The sequence below is a fragment of the Apiospora phragmitis genome (genome assembly GCF_038363925.1).
Source record: "Apiospora phragmitis strain CBS 135458 chromosome Unknown utg000014l:1.0-1827420.0:1.0-1829600.0, whole genome shotgun sequence".
Classification (NCBI taxonomy): Eukaryota; Fungi; Ascomycota; class Sordariomycetes; order Amphisphaeriales; family Apiosporaceae; genus Apiospora; species Apiospora phragmitis.
The window spans coordinates 1311180-1329829 of NW_027117414.1; the positions used below are offsets into that span (position 1 = coordinate 1311180).

Genomic DNA, 18650 nt, shown 5'->3' on the forward strand with positions numbered 1-18650 from the left:
TTATTTTACGCCCGGTTTTATCCTCATAGACCAGGCGAAGCACATGGTGCATGCGATTGTAATCCATGGAGATTGATAGTGGCATACATACGAAGGCGGCGTTTGTAAGCGGTGCTGGCTCTTTGTGTTTTGGTATTTAGGGGTTCCAGCGGTTTTGAGTTTACCCCTGAATCGATAATTGCAACTAGGTACGCCCCTGGGGGTGTGCGTAAACATATACGAGCTACCCCTATTTGACTGGGATTGTGCGACTCTTTTCAATCGTGCTACTCCTTCCAACATATCGGGATGCACCAGTATTCAACTGAATGCACTCTCTCTTTTACATTACATGCCGTTAGAACAATTTTGACCGATTCTGACCAACATGATCTGGCCCAGCCCAGAACCAGCCGACCTCCCCCCAACGACAGATTTGGCAGGGAAACAAACATTAAGTAGACGGGACAAGGGTACCCCATAGCAACCCCGCCCCCACTTGTCCGTTCCCCATATCGTTAGGATCGTCCATTGAAAAGAGGTACGGTATCACACAGATGTTACATCAAACGGCTTTTTGCAGGATTGCACGTACGCTTCACGGGGTTGTTCTTCGACCACTGAGGGCTGGCTGAGTAGAAATGGCCAGCCGGAAGGTCACAAATCATTCGGGTTGCGGCAGAATGAGTGGTTATCCGTTGAGGGCCGTGCTTGGCGTTGTTTGCTTGTGCTCAGTGGAAGGGAAAGCTCTGATTTATTGAAGCATCGGATACTGTAACCAACTTCAGAGTCTGGTCAAGTAAGGGGAGGTGGGATGATCCATAATATGAGCGGAGCAATCGAGGTTGTCTATCCTTTAGTCCCCCGACATATTCAGCATATCTCAGCTCTCCGCGGAGGGAACATACTCCTGTTTGGGGACACATTCGCAACAATGTCTTCGATATCTCCACCAGCCACATTCTTCCGTTTCCTAAATCTTCCCCTAGAAATCCGTCGAATGATCTGGGAGGAGACCTGGTCGGAATCTCGAATCCTCGAACTCGTCCACAAGGAAACGTCAACTCCAACCGAGTTCATCGAGCATCTGATCATAAGGCCAACATGCAACCTCACGAAATGGCTACAACTGGACGTTGGCTCAAGAAGCTTGGACGGCGAGCCCATGGAGGCGTGCCCTAACCCAGTCACTCTGCGGGTGTGCCACGAGTCGCGAGCCTACACCCTCAGCCGCTTTGTTTGCATGCGCCACACGGCGTTACAGTCATGCGCCTTCTACTTCAACCCTCAGTCCGATGTCCTCTGGCTCGGTCTCGACCTCTTGAGCGAACTCGACGGCGGCCTGTCTGAACTTCAAACTTGGTACCATCGACAGCTTGAGAGCATTAGGATCATACTTGTGGAGGAGGCTGAATGGGAGGAAAAGAGTTATGCGGGCAGCATCCTAGATACCTTTCCAGGTCTTCGGGAGGTTAAGGTTCTTCTCATGGATAATGAATTCTCCGATGGATTCTCCGAAACTGACGAGGCTTCCATGACGAGTGAAGATTGTCTAGAAAGCGCCCATAGGTTTCAAGAGAGGGATATTGACTTGCTCCGGGGTCGGGACTTAGTAATTGGATATATAGACCGCGCGCGCAACGTCTACGCGCATTGCCGGAGCGAAGCCCTCACAATGTAGCTTAAAACAGTTTATGATGGCGGAACTCAGGGCTAAGGATGCTATAGGGTTACCTCAACCCGTGGGTCCTGCTTTCGCTCAACTGCTTATCTATGAACTCATTATTGGCGAGACGACGGCCACCGACTACGAAAAGACTATTAGAGATATTTGGTTCTGGAAATATAATATCGCCTTTTCCTGCTTCTACCGGGAAATTCTCCCTGAATAATTCTACTGCAGTAGTATATTTATACCTATAGTCTTTTCATCTGTACTGGAATTGCACCTTTTACTATCCATATGGGCCTCCGTTTAATACCACTATAGGCCTGGCGACTACTAATCGTCCTTTGAGACAGGGCCTCCCTAAGCCCGAGTTCATAGAGACATCCATACGTATCAGTTCCGAGGTTCGATGAGAGGATTGTACCAGAAAGAAAGTAAGCGTGGTCGACTGAAGTAGATCAGCTAGGAATGGTTGTTTCCCCCTGGAAGGTCTGTGAAAAACCGATGAAGTGCTGTTCACCTCCATGGTTGTTGTATCTCTCGAACACATTAAGAAGATGCTGCCAACCAAGTGCTTCAAAATCCATGCCTAGTCCAATCGTCCGTCCAAAGCCTAGTCTCCTGGTTCTCGTGGAGGCATAATTAGAGCTGTTGGTGACGCCTAAGCAGGCTGCATCAAACGCGTACATTGCCCTACAAGCTGTCCACGAGCCACGAGACGACTGAAGGGTCCGTCAGGGCTCAAACAATCTCACCTGGCTCGCCACCTCTCCTATTCGGCTTTTCAACTTGTCCGAACTGACTGCCGAGATTTAGTGGAGCGATCTACTCCCGAGATCTCCCGCTACCACGATAGTTACTGTTAGTTCCCAACGTGTTTGTTATGGTGGCGCTTTTAGTCGGCTCGTCCAGTTTAGATGTGGCTTGCCGGCTAAGACACGAGCTAATCAAGCAAGGAGACAAAGTTCACGACTAATATCATATAACGAAATAGCTTTATTCAACTGCTGGTGGCAGTAGCGGCTTCAGGAAAAGGGGCCAGAGAGCGAGACAAGAATATAATACCAATGTTGAGCGCCACTCAGCACTACAACCTGCTTCATCTATTTTTAGGTACGTTCCAGCTAAGTTGATATTTTAGCTTCAGCCACAGTGGGCCGGCCATAAACAGAGACTAAGTACGCTCCTTGGGCTGTGACATTTCGCGGAGAAGGAGGCCTGAAGAGGAAACAGTCATCTCGCTACCTAGACGTCGACTGTTTCCATGAGTAGGTTAGAATCCTTGAAAATGTAAGAAAGTGTGTGCAGATGAGCTGCTATTCTTACTTGAATGGAGATTCATAGCCTAATTCCGGATACTCATATATATTATTGATGAGGCCCATTACTCAGTTTTAATGCTCGAAGAAAGTTTGTAATAATTTCTATTATGTCTGAGGATAAGCTATTGAAATAAACATCTTGAACCTTGAGAAGACTGTGTACAAATTGGTCGTAGGCACTTCAGATGTGCTTTCAAGAATTTTGAAACAATATATTTTTTCGATTTTTATCAAAACGAATCGTAATCTAGAGACTGCACTAATCATTCATTACCGTATTATTTGAACAACCGAACCATCCCAAATCATAAAATCAGTTTTCTGCATCAGACTCCAGTAAGACCTCCCATATTATATACCCTCCAGGTTCTGTATCCCCCTCTAAGATCGATCCGCCTTTTTACATGCAGAAGGACCAAGAGGACTCGACCTCGTAGTGAGCGGATCCCTGCCAGCCTGGCTGGTAGGTAGCGGCGGAGCCCTCGTACTGCTGGGCGAAGAGCTTGCAGTAGGTGCCCTTGGCGACACCGTTCTCCTTGATCATGAAGCCGTTGAAGAAGTTGCACTTGCTGGGGTTGTAGCCGACGAAGCTCAGCCACTTGCTCCAGATGCCTGAGGCGACGTTCTTGGCGTTCTGGGCCTTGGCGTAGTTGGCGCAGAGGGAAATGTCGAAGGGGCCGGGGAAGAAGTGCTGGCCGATGCAGGTGCGGGGGTGGTCGTGGACAGCGCCGCCAGCGCCGCACTTGGTGGGCTTGGTGCAGCCGGGAGGGGTCACGGGGGTGGTGGTGTTCGTCTTGCTGTAGCCGTTGGAGCCTGTGATGACGACCTGGAAGCCATCGCCACGGGTCTGGCCGTTGTTGGTGGCGGCCTCGGGAGTGACACCGGATCCCCAGTAGGAGCACTTGTAGTTGGTGATGGAGTTGGGCATAGGGCAAGAGCACTGCTCGCCGTTCCAAGCGGGGTCACGCTCCATGTAGATGTTGAAGCTGGTGCAGAGATTGATCGTGTCGCACTTGGCGGCGCAGCTGGCGACATCGTAGCTCTTGAGAGTATCAAAGCCGAGATAGGTGTTGGCGTTGACAGCGGCGGTCAGGTCCTTGAAAGTGGAAGCATAGCCCTGGGGGTCCTTAGCGCTCTTGGCGATCGCGTGGAGAGAAGTGTCGGCAACGAAACCGGCAGCAGTGTCAGGTTTGGCGACAGGGCCGTAGCCATCGGGCTGAGGAGCGCAAGGGTCCTGGGGTTGATGAAGCCACAGTAAGTGCCTTCCTCGAACGGCTGGGCGCAACCAGTGGCAGTGGTGAAGACGAAAGTGTTGGTCCAGCTGATGGGAGTGCAGGTAGAGGGGACGATGCCGGTGCTGGTGGGGACCGGAGAGGAGGCGGCGACAGGCGTAGTGGCAGTAGTCGCCGGAGCCGACATGGCAGTGCTCATTGGGACAGTATTGTAGCCGGTGTTGGTGGGCTGGGGAGAGTTCTGCCCGTAGCCCGAGCCGCCGTTAGAAGACGACTGCGCGGTGTTTTGCTGCACGGGGCACCAGAACCACCAGCAGAAAGTGCGCTTGTCCAGGCTGCGCTTCTCGGCCGCGGTAGCGGGAGCGGAAGCGACGGCGGTAACAGCGGCGGTGGCGCTGGTGGAAGCGGCAGCGGCGTTGTAAACACCGGCCTGCGAGGCAACGTTGGTGGCAGGACCGGTCGGGGCCGGGGCATTATGGACCGCGGCGAAGTCAAGAGCCTGAGGGGCCGGGGAGGCGGCGACGAGCGCCGCGGCGCCGAGAAAGATGGCAGAGCGCATCTTGTGTATAGAAGAATAGATGATTAGAAGAATTAGTGAATGTGATGAAGAAGCGAGAGTGTAGGCCGAAGCTTGGTTGACTCTGAGAGGATGAGGATGAGGAACAAAAGACTGTGATCGGGGGAAGTCAGGCGAGTCTATATACACCTTTGTCGCGACCTCTGATGCTGCCGGTGACGCGAGCCATCACGTAGCAGAATCTCTGCAGTCGTCAGCTTGTCAGCACGCTTTGGCATTGGCGTATCGGCGTGTACGCCCTCTCCGCTATGGCCTGGCCCAGTCCAGGGTCACGATAGTTTTCCAGGGACTGGAGTGGCAGCTTTAGTCAACAAGCCGTGCCTAGGGCTCATTGGGCCGTGGCCTCCCCCGAGTGGAATTCTCAGTCTGCTGTTAGTCGGCTGGTAGTCCGTGACGACGGTGTGGTAACTTCGGTTAGGCCATGCAGTTCGAGTAGGGGAAGGTAGCCCAAAGCAGAAACGGTGTTGAGTCCGGAGCAGGGGTTAAAGGGGCTAATCAGGCGCATCTGCCTCCAGCGTAGCGTGCCTTAGCTCAGGTAGCCCGGCTCGTGACCAAGTCTGTACCCGCGCCCAGTAGAAGCAAGCCATCGCATTGGGCGGCATGGCTGCGGAACCCTGCCCAACTGCCCTAAAATAGGTGCAAGCCATAGCAGAATGACTGACCAGTTTATTGAAGGCTGCCGGGGAAGGTTTTACTTTTTTGACAATTGACTGAATGGGATGTCAAATCAAATTGTGATGTTTGCTTTGCTTACCTACCGATTTGGGACGCGAGGCGTTTGACTTCCCAGAGTTCACTGCCTCCCTAGGCAACTTAGGTAGGTGAACTTTAGAATAGTTGAGTCGATCTATGCAGGAACCCGAACCCGCTTGCCCGTTTGCTCCTGTCTCTGTCTCTCTTTGCAACTAGACTTCTCATCGTCTCAATGTTAGCCTCTCTATCCTAGGTCATTCATCCCCGTAGTGGCTCGACCGCCGTGCTACTGTAGCTCGAAGTTCGGTCCAAAGCTTATTAGCTCGACAACGTCAGATCCCACAGACCCAAATGGGTTCGTGCCGTAATAATCGGGAGCCCGTAATGATCGACAATCTCGACGAATCTCGGATAGCTAACCTAGACCATCTCCTCGGTCGATCCTTGCAGCCTTGAGTCAACCACCAAAGGAAAACCTGAAGCCCAGAACACTCTCCCAGCAGCAACTCGCGCTGTGCGATGGAAGCCGGCTTACCAGTAATCATGACCAATTTCAGCCATGGCCGGTGCTTTGCCGGCATCAATAACCACATAATATGCATATCCACAAATAGCTACATGGCTGCCTGAGAGTTTCCTCGGTCTGTCAACCGCCTTGGGGAGGCGTCCATGCTTATGCGGGTTAATGGGGAAAAGAGTTGTGACGCCGTAAGCCACGTTACTAACTTTGGCTGAAAAGCAGCAGCGTCAATGCGGCATTCGAATGCCGAGCTGAAAATCTCAACTCGCCGACATCGTCCAGAAATCGTCTAGTAGGTTGTCGTCACCCTCACTGCTAACAACTCCCACCGTCGATTCTACAGGGCCAGAGCAACCCTGGCCGTCGAGCCACGCCTGACACGACTCAGGGATGACTATTGGCGGTACGTAGTGCCGGTCGACCCCTTTAGCTTCGGCTGTGGATGCCGACCTCGGGATCCTCTGGCAACCCACAAAACGTGACGAACTGCAATATGACAAGGGGTATCTAAATACCTACCTACATAGTCAATTTGGCCGCCCATAGATATTTTCCACGCTAAGACGACGCTATGAGATCTTGATCTGTATACTAATCCATGGCAACTCTGCGAAGAGATTCTCGATCCCGGGGCTAAGGGCGTGGCTACGAATCTTCCTGCTTTACTTTTCTTTTACTGTATTCTTTGTTTATAACGCGAATCTTACGAACCCGAGAGACCGGAAAGCGATCAACAGGCACTAAGTTAGTTAGCGGCGCGTTGGGGCCAGAGAGAATTTGTTTTATGCTTAGGTACGTACCAATGAGATCGACCTGCTTAACTACCTACCGCCGGCTTCTGTGGCTTCACCTGCCGCTTTTGCCGTCTTCCCGGACACTATGTATGCATTTGCTCGATATTAGATGGATTTCACGGGGCGCGAAAAACAAAGGGAAATAATAGGGGTTATTCTATAAGCTTCTCTCCCGGCAGATTCTCCGGGCGGCCTATAAGCTGTAAGGGGCCAAAGGTTCGAGAAAAGGGTGCATCGCGGCGAATCTACCAAGGATCTATGGACGGTTGGGGTTTGGTGTGATCACCAGACAATATCCGCTGCGGATCTATGCCACCCCCGGTCACCTGAACCGGCCGCATATCTTTTAGGGTTGGCCCCTATTTTCCTCTTCCTATGCTGTCATAGTTCCATCATGATTGCACCGAGCCTAGGCCATGCCAAGATCGCTGGACAATCATCGTCTCGTCCGAGTGCAGGACCTAGACTGCGGCCATTGAATTGCAAAGCGACTCCTGCCTCGGTCTCCGGAAGGGAGCTGCCGTTGCGGGACCCACAACCCGACGAGCCTCAGGGGGCTCGATGGAAAATTTCCATAACCGTATTCCACTGGCGATGGTATATTGTGAGATAGTACCAAATAGCCCATAAGATGGGATCATTGCCCCTAACCGATCGTCGTGGAAGCCAGTGTACTGGCAGACTCCAGGGAGGGCTTGACCTCATCCACTACTGATTTATTGCAAAGGTCATGTTTACTTCATGATGTCTATGGAAAATCATAATAAGACCTTGAGATTATTGTTTTAGCAAAATATAATGGAGTTTATTAAAAGTGTCGAGTCAAAAGCTGTTTAACGGGCGGCCTTTGCCATGCTCCGCCCTTACGTGCTCTTAACTCATCTGAATACCCAGAAAAGGGGAGATAGAAAAAGATAGAAATCGGACCATTGCTAATTTCCCAGTCCCCCACATGCCATAGGTCCATTCATCCGAGGTAACGTTACTGCCCATACCTAACATCATGGCGAATATATAAAACTCGACATCGATGCCCGGCTCCCTCTACGCCAGATGATTGCCCCTCGCCATTACCACTACTCTGCCCCGTCTGTATAGCATGACGATAATAATATCGCGATGAACCCCATCGAATCTCGATACAGCGCACGCATAGCTGTGTTGATTGAATACGTGTATCATAGAAGTCTACACGGATAAGGGGCGAGTCTCCGTAGTTTCTGTGAATGTAGGCGGATCCTCAACTACAGAGTCAATGAGATAAGAGATCTTCTACAGAGGGCTGGCTGTGACATATTCTCTTGGTTCTGGGGACCTTGATACGTCAACGCGTCGATATGTTCCGTCTGTACCAATCTGTTACCGTTGAGTTCTTCTGCTCAATGTATCGTTCGAATAATGCGGATATATCTCACTATACATTTGCACTCAGTTATCCCCGTCCATACTGTGTCGCATCGGAGTATATACCACTATAACGCACGCGTACGGTGGAGACCCACTCTTGCGTGCGACATACTACGGATCTGGCGCCGCACTACGTTGTTTCGCCCCTGGCTGTTAACAGGAGTGACAGGAGGAGTGTATTGTGACAACTGCTGCTGAAGCTCGGATGCATCTATTCCTTCCAGCCCACCGCCTGGCTTTAGGCCCGTGTCTTCAGTGACCATGAAATCTGTGGCATGAGGGAATCGAGCAATTAGACTGTTCTCTGAATCGGGTAGACCTTGGGAAGTCTGATTTGCATGTCTCGTATTCCTGATATGGTGTTAATTCACATGATAATTACAAGGTACAAAATGGCTAGCTAATGTATTTACTGTTAAAACCGGCTTCCGTAATATTTTTAATTACAGGGGTCTTAAGCATTTTCTACTTATCAGGCTTGGATATTTCTATATTATAATAAATAAGCTAGCTAACGGTGCTACGGTCACCTCATGTAACGGCGACCTTAAAAACTAATAATAATATTATATAATAATAATACGAATAATTTAATTAAAAATTAATATAAAATCTTAAAAATACCGTTTTAATCTCGAAACGCTTCTATAACACTTTTAATTTTAAATTTAAAGTTAGATTTAATTATAACGGCTTCCGGCGTTAATAATAAAGGAGTAATAGCCTAGGGTTTCGATGTAACGCTATTTATTTCCCTTTTAATTGCTATAGTATCTCGTATACGCCTAAATTTTTAGTTAAAATTAAATATTATTCTTTTCCTCTTTTTATTTTTTTTTTTTAAATTATTTTTTAAAACTAATTTTTCGTACTCTAATTAGCTAATTTAGCCGTTTAAATTATTTAAACTTTTTTAAAGCTTTTAAAATAAAACCCGGCGCGTTACGTTATTAAAAATAATATTATTATTATTAAGCGTATCCGCTAACTCTTTAATTTAGCGGCTAGTTATAAGTATTAGTAATGTTATAAAGGAGGAATTATTTATCGAAAACGTTAAGGGGAGGTTTAAATGGTCTTATTTTTACTTAGTTTTTTATTCTCCGGTTCCGGCTATTAAGGGGCTTATTAATATCGCAAGGGAATATATTAATTACGGCTTAGCCGCTAGTTATTATATATAATTAAAAAGTAAACCTTTTAATTAGTTCGTAATATTAAAGGAAGTTTTTTTTATTTATATTTACATTATTAAGCCCTATATAGTATAAGGTTATTTTTTAATAATAAATATTTTTTAGTATATTAAAGAGATTAAGATTTAGGGGTTATAATAAGTGCGACGAGTATGCCGGAAAAAAAAGAAGCTATATCTTATACTTTAAGTACGTTATAATAAAGTTCTCGCTTACGTGGCTAGCGTGGCTATTTAGGATGATAAGCCGCTATTAGTCCTCGTTTTAAGGCTTTATATAAAGGATGAAAACCTTATTTAGCTATACTAAGGCTAGCTCCTTATTAGTTTAGCTTTTAAGGGATGCTGTAAAGACTTAATCTTTTATGATATCTGTTAGCGAGTCCTCTTTTTTTAAAAACTATTACTATTGGACTTATTAATTTTTAAATATAATAAGAGGAGGTAAGGCTCGGCTTAAAACATTATTATATTCGACCGTAGAAGTTTATTTTTAATTAAGGGAGTTTATAATTAGTATTTTTTTTTATTTTAATAAGTTTAATAATTATTATATTCGTTTTATAGCCGAGCTAGTTACCGATCTCGTCGACGTTAAACTAAAACTTTAGAGGGATTAATTTTAAAATAAAATTATTAAGCTGTTCGAAAAACTCGATAATTTTTTTTTATAAAAGTTATATTAAGCTTTAAGAAATTTATCCTTTTAAAAAGAATAGTATTAATAAATAAATAATAAATAATAAATCTTTTAACCTAGTGTTTACCGAGTATTATATTAATTTCGTTAATTTAAAAAACCCGTTAAGCGAATATTTAAAAAATAATATACGCCGGTGAGTAACCTAGATTATATTACGTAAAGTATTAAATTACGATCTAAAACTCTTCCGCTATTATTAAAGCTTAGAAAGACTTATTCCGTTATTTTATAATTTTATAGCTATAAATTCGAGCCTTTAAATTTATTTTAAAGATATTATACTTTTCGGCGGTTTATTTTATTAACGAACTATTTATAACATTTTAAATCGCGCGTTATAATGCTGACTTATTAAGTTTACGGCCTATTAAAAAGAGGAAAAAAAAAGAAAAACGATAGTATTATTTAATTAACTATAAATCAAAAGCTGATTAGTTCATATACTAATTTATATGTGGTACTATCAGGGGCTATCTAAATTTAGGGGTCGCCGTTGCATGGGGTGACCGTAGCACCGTCAGCTGGCTTATTGCCAACTACACGGAGGAGCTGTTAGTTTATACTGGAGACTTTACTACTTCATATCATGTCTGTTCGTTATACGCCTTCAATAGACAGAGGCTTAATCTGAGCGTGGTTTTGTAGCCGTCCGAGAGGAACTATTTCGATTTCATTTGAAAACAACGAGCGAGTCTTAAATCCTCGTAAATAGCCTCATTCTTCTCGCAAAGTACCAACTCGGTGGTTTTAATGTGCCATGCTAGCCCCGGAAGACTCTACGTATAGTGACTATGTACAGACAGCTAGGTAGAGTACTTTCGCTGGGCAGACAACTTTTGCCTGGTTCCTTTCTTCTTCCGTAAGCCGCACGAAAGAAGCGTGGCATCGGGATATATCAATTGCCTCGCGATCTAAAATATATGGTGCCTCATGCTCAAGAATAGCCGGACAGAGGCAGAACTCTATCGCCCTTGGGGCACCATCGTCGTTGGGGGGACAACCAGGCCCTTTGAATAGTATAAATCCTCGGGGGAACTCTTCTCCGGAAACCACAGCTCATAGTTGCTGTGGGACAGAGATAGTTGCAACTTGAGCCGTAGTAGCTGACTGAATACAGCTGTCAGTTCTGAGATCCGCCATGGACTCTCGCCCTCGACCATTGTGCTGATGTTAGGCGGAGCGAACCGGAGAGCAGAACGACTCTCCCCAACAGTCAAGAACGGCACGAGCCTATCAAAGAAAGTTTCTGAGTAAAGTTTTGCCGTGCAATCAAGTGCTCGAGGCAAGCCACTATCTGGGTCCCCCAGCATTCTAGTGACCGCCTCGCAATACAGCATGCGAAAGACTCCTTTGCTACCTGCGTTGTAAAACATGTTAGCGCTCTTACGATGCCAGCGAGCTCTCCAATGCGATATATCAACTTACAACGCGAGCTTACGGTTTCCAAAAAGGTGTAAGTAAATTCCTTGCTTGAACCGGCTTTGGCTAGGTTTTGGGTTATTTCGAAGAACAAGTTTTGCATTTCTTCTGAACTACCTGGGGAAAACGACAGTTAGTAAAGTAAGTATACTTATAAATAGCAACGTATATCAAATATACTTGCATCTGGTTGTGAGTTCTGTATTGATGGAGTGCGCCAAAACCGGGTTGAGCTCGGCGTTTAGACGAGACACGCTTGAAGTCTCGTCGCCCGTGATCTGGTCTGTCATGGTTTGAACCGGATAGAAAACCCAGTCAACAGCACAAGCAACCAGCATGGCTCGCAACCACCTTTCTGTTACCCGTTTTGACGGTGGATCGGAAGTCTTCTCATGGGGATATGCAAAGAAGGATGATATATGCATCTGTTTTCTGAGGCGTTCCATCATAGGCACCTCAGCCAGAAGAAACCCGTCTCTTGTCAGGGATTTAGAAATGTTGACCCATTGAAGTGACATTCTCTTGAGATGAGACTGAATCTCATCAGAGTCTGGTGCCCATTGAATATTTGCAGCAGCATATTGACGTTCGAATGGGGCAAGTGATTCTTTGAAACTATCGTAGGTATTAGGTCGTGATGGGATAGCAGGTATCCGAGGCCCATTAGTCCTTAGCGGTTGTATCGGTGCATGTATCGGAGCATTTCGTTCGGCATCTTCGCCAGAGATCTGCAGCTCTTGAGAATACGGCCCAGAATTTGTCAGTATTTGACACCAGGAGCGGAATCTGACGGTTCTTCTGTATGTAGATTGTTGGAAGTCGAAGAGTCTCCTGAATCGGGATTGGCATTCGAGCGTTGTTCAGTATGAGTTTCGAAAGTAAAGGGTCCGTCGATATTGGGATCCAAATTCGAGGGTTCGTCGCCATGGGGATTGGGGGCCAAGGTTTCCTCAGAGCTCTGCATCATCTCATGGCCCTCTTCTAAATTCTGAAGCGAATGACACTGATCACACAAATGGTCCTCGGGGGCCACGGTGGAATCGTCCGCTCCATAGTAGCATCTGACGTGCTGCCAAAATGAGCAAGCCGGGTTCGTGCATAAAATCGTGTCACCCAGGACATGACTAAAACCACATTTGCATCTGATAAGTTCAGCATCTTGAAGAAACTCGATGTGTTGGTCATTTCCCTCCAACGCTGGTTCTTGGATTCGTGCCAAATGGCGTCTTAGTGAGAATGAGGACAGTGTTAGCTACTTACGGGGACCATATTAGGGGCTTAGGGATAACGTTACTCACTCTCTGTCATTGCGTACATCTTGGTCAACGCGATCCCAAATATCTGGATACTCGGATTCCAAGTGCGGTAGAGTCTTGACCCAAGCGCCTTCCAGGAACAGAGCGTCGGGCTCACGGTCGCCATCATCGGGACCAAAATTTGTCCATAGCCACATCATCTTTTTCTGTAATTGAGCAGTCGAGTAGTCAGGAAAGATTGTAGCTAGATGGCGGCAAGCATGAGCGATGCCCACTTTCCTATCTTCTCGAGAAGACTTTTCGCAACTGTTGTCTTCATAAGGCCACCCTTGGCGAATAATATCCACCGAGATGTTGAGAGAGAAGAGCAGACGTTGTATGTCTTCGGCACTCCACTTTGCAACCATTGTGGCTGTGGCGAGCTGGTCACACCTGTAAGTGGCAGGGAGATGTTTGCGAAGCAAGCAGTACAGTGACAACCTTGGAGGCAGGAGGCACGGAGGGGACGGGGCGCGAGCAAACAAATTGCCGTGCACGCCGCCTACATGTAGTGATGAATGCGCTTCAATTCGATGTAACTTCGTATATCACCAATTGATGAACTCATACTGTGAGAGGCGGAGGGACATCAACAAGTCTGTGAAGCAGACAGCCGGTTATTGGGTTTCTACATGTAGTTGCTTGTATCTGACTTAGCTCCACTGTCAGGTGATCGGTAGGTATCCAGATTGGTCAATGAGGCAGGTGCTCATGCAAAGTTGACTGGACCGCAAGGCTCTGTTGGATCGACCAGCTACGGTACAGGTTAGGTATCTTGGATGCGCCACATGCAGATGCAGGGCTCCGTCTGTTTCTTCTGTTTGCTTACCTTAGGTACCGATGGAGGTATATGATTGATGAGGCATGGCAGTCAGAGCTACTGCAAAGGCAGCCAGGGGGGTGCGTCCTGTTTGTTTCATGGAAAGGGCAGGATAAGAGAGAGAGAGGTGCCAACCAACCCGCCCGCTTGTTGTCGCATTGGTGAGGACATGGATGCATAAATGAAACCATTTGATTGATTTCCTGGCTGCTGAATTCCATTGCACATTAAGACACCGAATCTGTTGTTATCTGCTGAGTGTGTGGTGTGTTTGGGTAGCATGGAAGTTGCGAAATATGAACAATGGTTTTTATTGAGAAGAAAAACCTGCAGTGAAGGAGGCTTCAGTCACACCCCAACTCTCCAACACACCACACGGCTACTTTGACATCGCATTTGATCTGATGCAGGTGCACTCCAACGTTCCATCTGATGCATACCTAGGATGCACCTGTAGGCACTCGTCGCCCGAGAAGTTAGCAATGTCCTTTGTTTGCTTCAAGATCTGTCTGCCACACCTACACTACACCCACACACCAACCCACACATCCACATCCTGCACACCTCTTTCTAGGTCCTTGAGTTGAGCTTGAATTTGAGTCGACGTTGCATACCACGAGTCGAGTGCAAATTCACTGAAAACAACCGTCATCAGTCCTCATGATACACCATCACAATGGACTCTAATGACAACATCAACGGCGACGGTTACGTGCCCAACAATGGAGGGCTTCGCTTGATTTCGGAACCACCACAACCAGCATGATCTTTTGCCTTCCATTCGAGAAAAACCAGTACTTGCAACAAGGGAGAACAGTGCATGTTAACAAATGGCCTTGCGAAGCACCCGAAGAAGGCGCGAGTCGTCTGAAAGCCACAAGCGAGGTCCCCTCGGTCATACGCTATGGTCTGACTGATGGCTCTGTCAAGATTGGCTGGGAAGCCCTCGCCACCATCAAGACCCCCTTGTGGAAGAAGAATCCCAGCGTCCTCATTGATCGCTTCAAATTGCTACTGGACACCAGCGAGAGCACAGCTGGTCTCCGAGATGAGATCAGAAAGCGCATGGAGACTTTACAGACACCCAAGGAGAGGTCGATCTGATTGCCGACTTTCTGCAGCGCGTCTTCACCCATGCGCTTTATTTCATGCGAATCACCTACTTGTTGGATGAACGTGATGACATCGAGTTGGTCCTGACGTTGCCCACGGCCTGGTCTCCCATGGCTGTGCGAAAGATGTGCGCCGCCGTTGATAAGGCCTCGAAATTATCTAAGTTACCTATTGGAAAAACTCTACGAACTGTGTCAGAAACGGAAGCTGCCATGGCGTATGTGCGGAAGACAAGCCGAGACGTTGAATTCGAGGTCAGTTACGATCAGTATTCCCTCCTTTACCACAAAGCCCATGCTTATATGTTTGGCAGACAGGCAATTGTGTTCTTATTGGGGATATCGGAGGTGGTACTACAGTAAGTGGAAATAACAATCCTGTCTATTTGAAGCGGCCTTGAGAGGGAACTGACGGTACCTAGGATACCGTGCCATACCGTCTAGAAAGCTCCAGACTTGTTGAGCTAGCACCCAGCACAGGTAATAAGACACCTGCTTCCGCTGACGCTTCCATGTTGACATGAGGATAGGGATCACATGTGGGTCAACGAATCTCGACCAAGGCTTCAAAACCCAATTGATAAAGGATATCAAGCACGACATTAAGCCTGGCCACAAGCTAAACGACGGTTCACTGCAAAACAAGATTGAACTTGCTACATTCGAGTGGGGAAAGATCACAAGAAAAACATCAAAAAGGATGAAGTGACCGATCGTTTAGTAACGTTCAAGTTTCGAGAGGCTCAAACCAAGGATCTTGACAAATTCGAAGAAGATGACGATGGTGACCTTGGGTACTACTGCATCAGAAAGTGAGCCACCTGACGAGCGTCTATCCGAAGAACTATATACCGGCTAACGTCTGACACAGAGACGAGATCGAATCCATATTTAATGAAGCCTGTTGGCAAGTCTGGACTCTTCTCAAGAAGCAGTTAGACCAAGTCATCCAGCTGGGCCACAAGGTCAAGGTCAGCATCACATTGGACTTTGTGAAACCCGTTGTTTCACTAATACTACGCAGATGATAGTCCTAGTCGGTGGATTCTCTGAGTCGCTTTATCTACGCCACTTCATTCACTACGAGTGCGGTAGATCTTACGGCGTCGAGGTCATGTTTCCTCACAAATGGTAAGCAGACTTGGCAAGGGTTCTTTCGTTCACGAATCTAAACTGACTTGAAAACAGCCAATGGGCAGTAGTAGAAGGAGCAATGATATGGGCCAACAATAAGCAGTATCAGGCGGACAGAATCAGCCGCTACAGTGTCGGTATCAAGAGGCACATGCCGTACGAACCGATAAAACGACACCACAAAGGTGTAAAACCAGATATTGACGACTGGGGATGCAATTACGTAAAGAACTGTTTGGAATGGGTCATCAAAAGGGTCCGTTTAATCGGAAGCTGACTACCCCTCGGGCTACTGCTCATCACAGTTGCTAACATTCATCAGGGCTGCCTGATACCCGCCGACGGGCTCACCAAGACATACGATCTCTACATCCCCGTTGAAGAGGATACTCCAAGAATCACCTTGAGTCAAGAGATATACATCTCAGAGACAGCTTGTGAGGATAACTATCGCGATAGCAATCCAGTGAACGCCGGTAAGTGCGCTTGCTGAGCTCCCGAATCAGTCATTCATTGTTGACCTTTCCATGTCATCTGCAAAAACAACTAACTAGAGATACAGATGCCGAATTGCTGGAAACAGTCGAGTTCTCAATCGACATGGAGCCAATACGACATCTGATGACGCTCACAAAACTACCCAAATCCAACGCCAAACGACGCAAGACAAGGGACGGAAAGCGAACATCTGATTGCTACTACAAGATGAATTTCAAGCTTGAAATCACCATTAATGATCTGGGCCTGTCATACAAGATCGAGTGCTTGGACTCCAGCAAGAAGGCGAAGACAGGCACTATGTCTGCGCCCTACATCTTTAAACCGGGCACTGTTCTTAGAAACAGCACTGGAGATGTGTTAGGAGCGGATGGCGGATGAGGAGGAGGCTAAGGTTGCAGTAGCCAATGAATCTGGCTAGCAGATGAGATGTTTGGAAGTTATTGCTCTTGCTGGTTTACTCGATCTCAACCGGTGCTCTAGCCAGATACGTATGAAACGTTCCATACTAGACGACCTAGGCGGCAGCATGGAGATTGTCATATACGCTTGTTGCTCGTAATATACTGAGAAAGAGACCAGTGATGAATAACCGTGGTGGATTTACCGACCCGACGACTTTCGTGCCACTGAGGGAGTGGAAAATCACCGTGCCTAACCATCTCATACCCTCGCTGCCAGTAACCGCGTCGCTAGCATTCCTTACCACACCTTACCATCCTCTTCACCGCTCTCACATCAATGCATCACAGTCAGAGTATGCACGTAACGGAGCTTGCCCCCTTCAACGCGGAACTCGTGGCTGTCGGGGTCCGCGCCAGCGAAGTCGAAGAAGACGTCGACGGCGCCCGTGACCTCGTCGACGACGTAGCGGCGGTTGGTCTGCTGGATGCCCGACGGCACGCCCACGTTGCAGCTCGGCTGGACGTAGGACCCGCCCTCGAGCCGCGCGCAGGGGCTGCCCAAGGCACCTGGACCGACTTGTCGCCGAAGAGGTCCAGGTAGGCGTCGGCGGCCGCCTGGAGCACCGCGCGCGTGTCTTGTTTTTCTGCAGGGATCTCGCCCCAGCTCTCCTGCGAGGCGTACCGCAGCGTCCCGGCCGCGTTGAAGAGCCAGTCGCCCGTGCTCGTCACGATGGTCTCGATCTTGCTGATGGTCGGGGTTGTGCTGTTGGGCGACAGGCGGATCTGCGTCGCGACGACGTGCGGGTTCTTGGGGTCGGCGATGACTGTGCGGCCGGGGTTAGCTGCATGTTCTTCTTCCTTCTCAATTGAACGGGGGGAGTGGGAGGGGGGTTTGTATTCGGAGAGGAATGGACAGGCCAACGAAAGAAAGCAACGAGAGATATAGATCGAAGGAGCACACATACTTAGCTCCGTGTAGGTGGCACACTGCGTGGTGTCGTGTGTGCTGCGGTTATGGTCGATCTTGAAGGACTGCGAGATCAAGCCGCTGGCCAGGGTCGCCGTCTTGAAGTTCTGCGTGTAGACGGTGTTGGCGTCGACGCCCTTGAGCGTTCCCAGCTGCCCGGCTGCTTGAGCAGCGACGTACGAGTCTGAGATGGCTACCAGAGCGGAACGATCGCACGCGGCCGCCGCTGCAGTAGCGGGTCTTGCTGCGGCGACATTTGCGAGCGCTGAGACGACTGCGAAGAGTTGATTCTTCATGGTCAAGTATCTTCGAATGGCAATTAGATACCTAGTGTGAGGCAGCTAGCGGTATGTCAAAAGATCCATCAGTGGAAGAGGGCGATGGACGGAGAGAGGAGCATGTCTGGGTATTAAAGGTAGGCAAGAGATTGATATGCCGTAATTTCGTGACGTTAGATTGTTCCCTCAATTATTATTCTCCAACGCGGAGGCAATATAACCGGTATTGATACTATAAAGTCCCGGCAGTACTAAAAGCTCCATGGTTACGATACGATCGCCGGCTAATATGGAACGTGGCTCGGTACCAGAACACTTGTCGACGCTCAGTTCACGGCAATCTGCTCTCAATCTTGACCAGAGGAGACGGAGGATATCAGAGACTCCGTATTTGGCCATGTACATCGATTGATTGACCTGAATGAGCTGATTCTAGGAGCGGGAATACCGGCTGCTGTTCTTGCTAAGGATTGTGACTGGCGAAAGGAGTCAACAGCTGTGTACTCTTCGTCAAGCTTTCTTTGCTGCCAATTGCAATTACGAGGAAGGGCGTACCAGAGAAAACATGACACCTTGACTCGGCGTTTCCGATCAGTAGACGTAAGTAGTCATTCGTGAATCAGGTTCAACAG

At 47.9% G+C, this 18650-nt stretch overlaps 5 protein-coding genes across 5 annotated transcripts; 2 read left to right on the forward strand and 3 right to left on the reverse strand.

Annotated features, from left to right (window-relative positions):
- Window positions 1-913: 913 nt before the first annotated feature.
- Window positions 914-1660, forward strand: PG994_015017 (uncharacterized protein; the record flags this gene model as incomplete). Its single annotated transcript, XM_066866426.1, has 1 exon — window positions 914-1660. The coding sequence occupies one exon, from the start codon at window positions 914-916 to the stop codon at window positions 1658-1660; it is 747 nt and encodes a 248-aa protein (XP_066708102.1).
- Window positions 1661-3370: 1710 nt separating this feature from the next.
- Window positions 3371-4761, reverse strand: PG994_015018 (uncharacterized protein; the record flags this gene model as incomplete). The annotated part of the gene is made up of 2 exons (XM_066866427.1): window positions 3371-4204; window positions 4276-4761. 2 exons carry the CDS (start codon window positions 4759-4761, stop codon window positions 3371-3373), a joined length of 1320 nt encoding a protein of 439 aa, XP_066708103.1.
- Window positions 4762-11053: 6292 nt separating this feature from the next.
- Window positions 11054-13173, reverse strand: PG994_015019 (uncharacterized protein; the record flags this gene model as incomplete). Its single annotated transcript, XM_066866428.1, has 4 exons — window positions 11054-11321; window positions 11691-12125; window positions 12302-12634; window positions 12809-13173. The coding sequence occupies 4 exons, from the start codon at window positions 13171-13173 to the stop codon at window positions 11054-11056; spliced, it is 1401 nt and encodes a 466-aa protein (XP_066708104.1).
- A 1214-nt stretch (window positions 13174-14387) lies between these two features.
- Window positions 14388-16750, forward strand: PG994_015020 (uncharacterized protein; the record flags this gene model as incomplete). Its single annotated transcript, XM_066866429.1, has 10 exons — window positions 14388-14664; window positions 14706-14992; window positions 15052-15096; window positions 15160-15217; window positions 15459-15549; window positions 15609-15708; window positions 15762-15868; window positions 15926-16127; window positions 16194-16347; window positions 16434-16750. 10 exons carry the CDS (start codon window positions 14388-14390, stop codon window positions 16748-16750), a joined length of 1638 nt encoding a protein of 545 aa, XP_066708105.1.
- Window positions 16751-17107: 357 nt separating this feature from the next.
- PG994_015021 (uncharacterized protein) lies at window positions 17108-18036 on the reverse strand (the record flags this gene model as incomplete). Its single annotated transcript, XM_066866430.1, has 3 exons — window positions 17108-17327; window positions 17351-17597; window positions 17739-18036. The coding sequence occupies 3 exons, from the start codon at window positions 18034-18036 to the stop codon at window positions 17108-17110; spliced, it is 765 nt and encodes a 254-aa protein (XP_066708106.1).
- Between the last annotated feature and the right edge of the window lie 614 nt (window positions 18037-18650).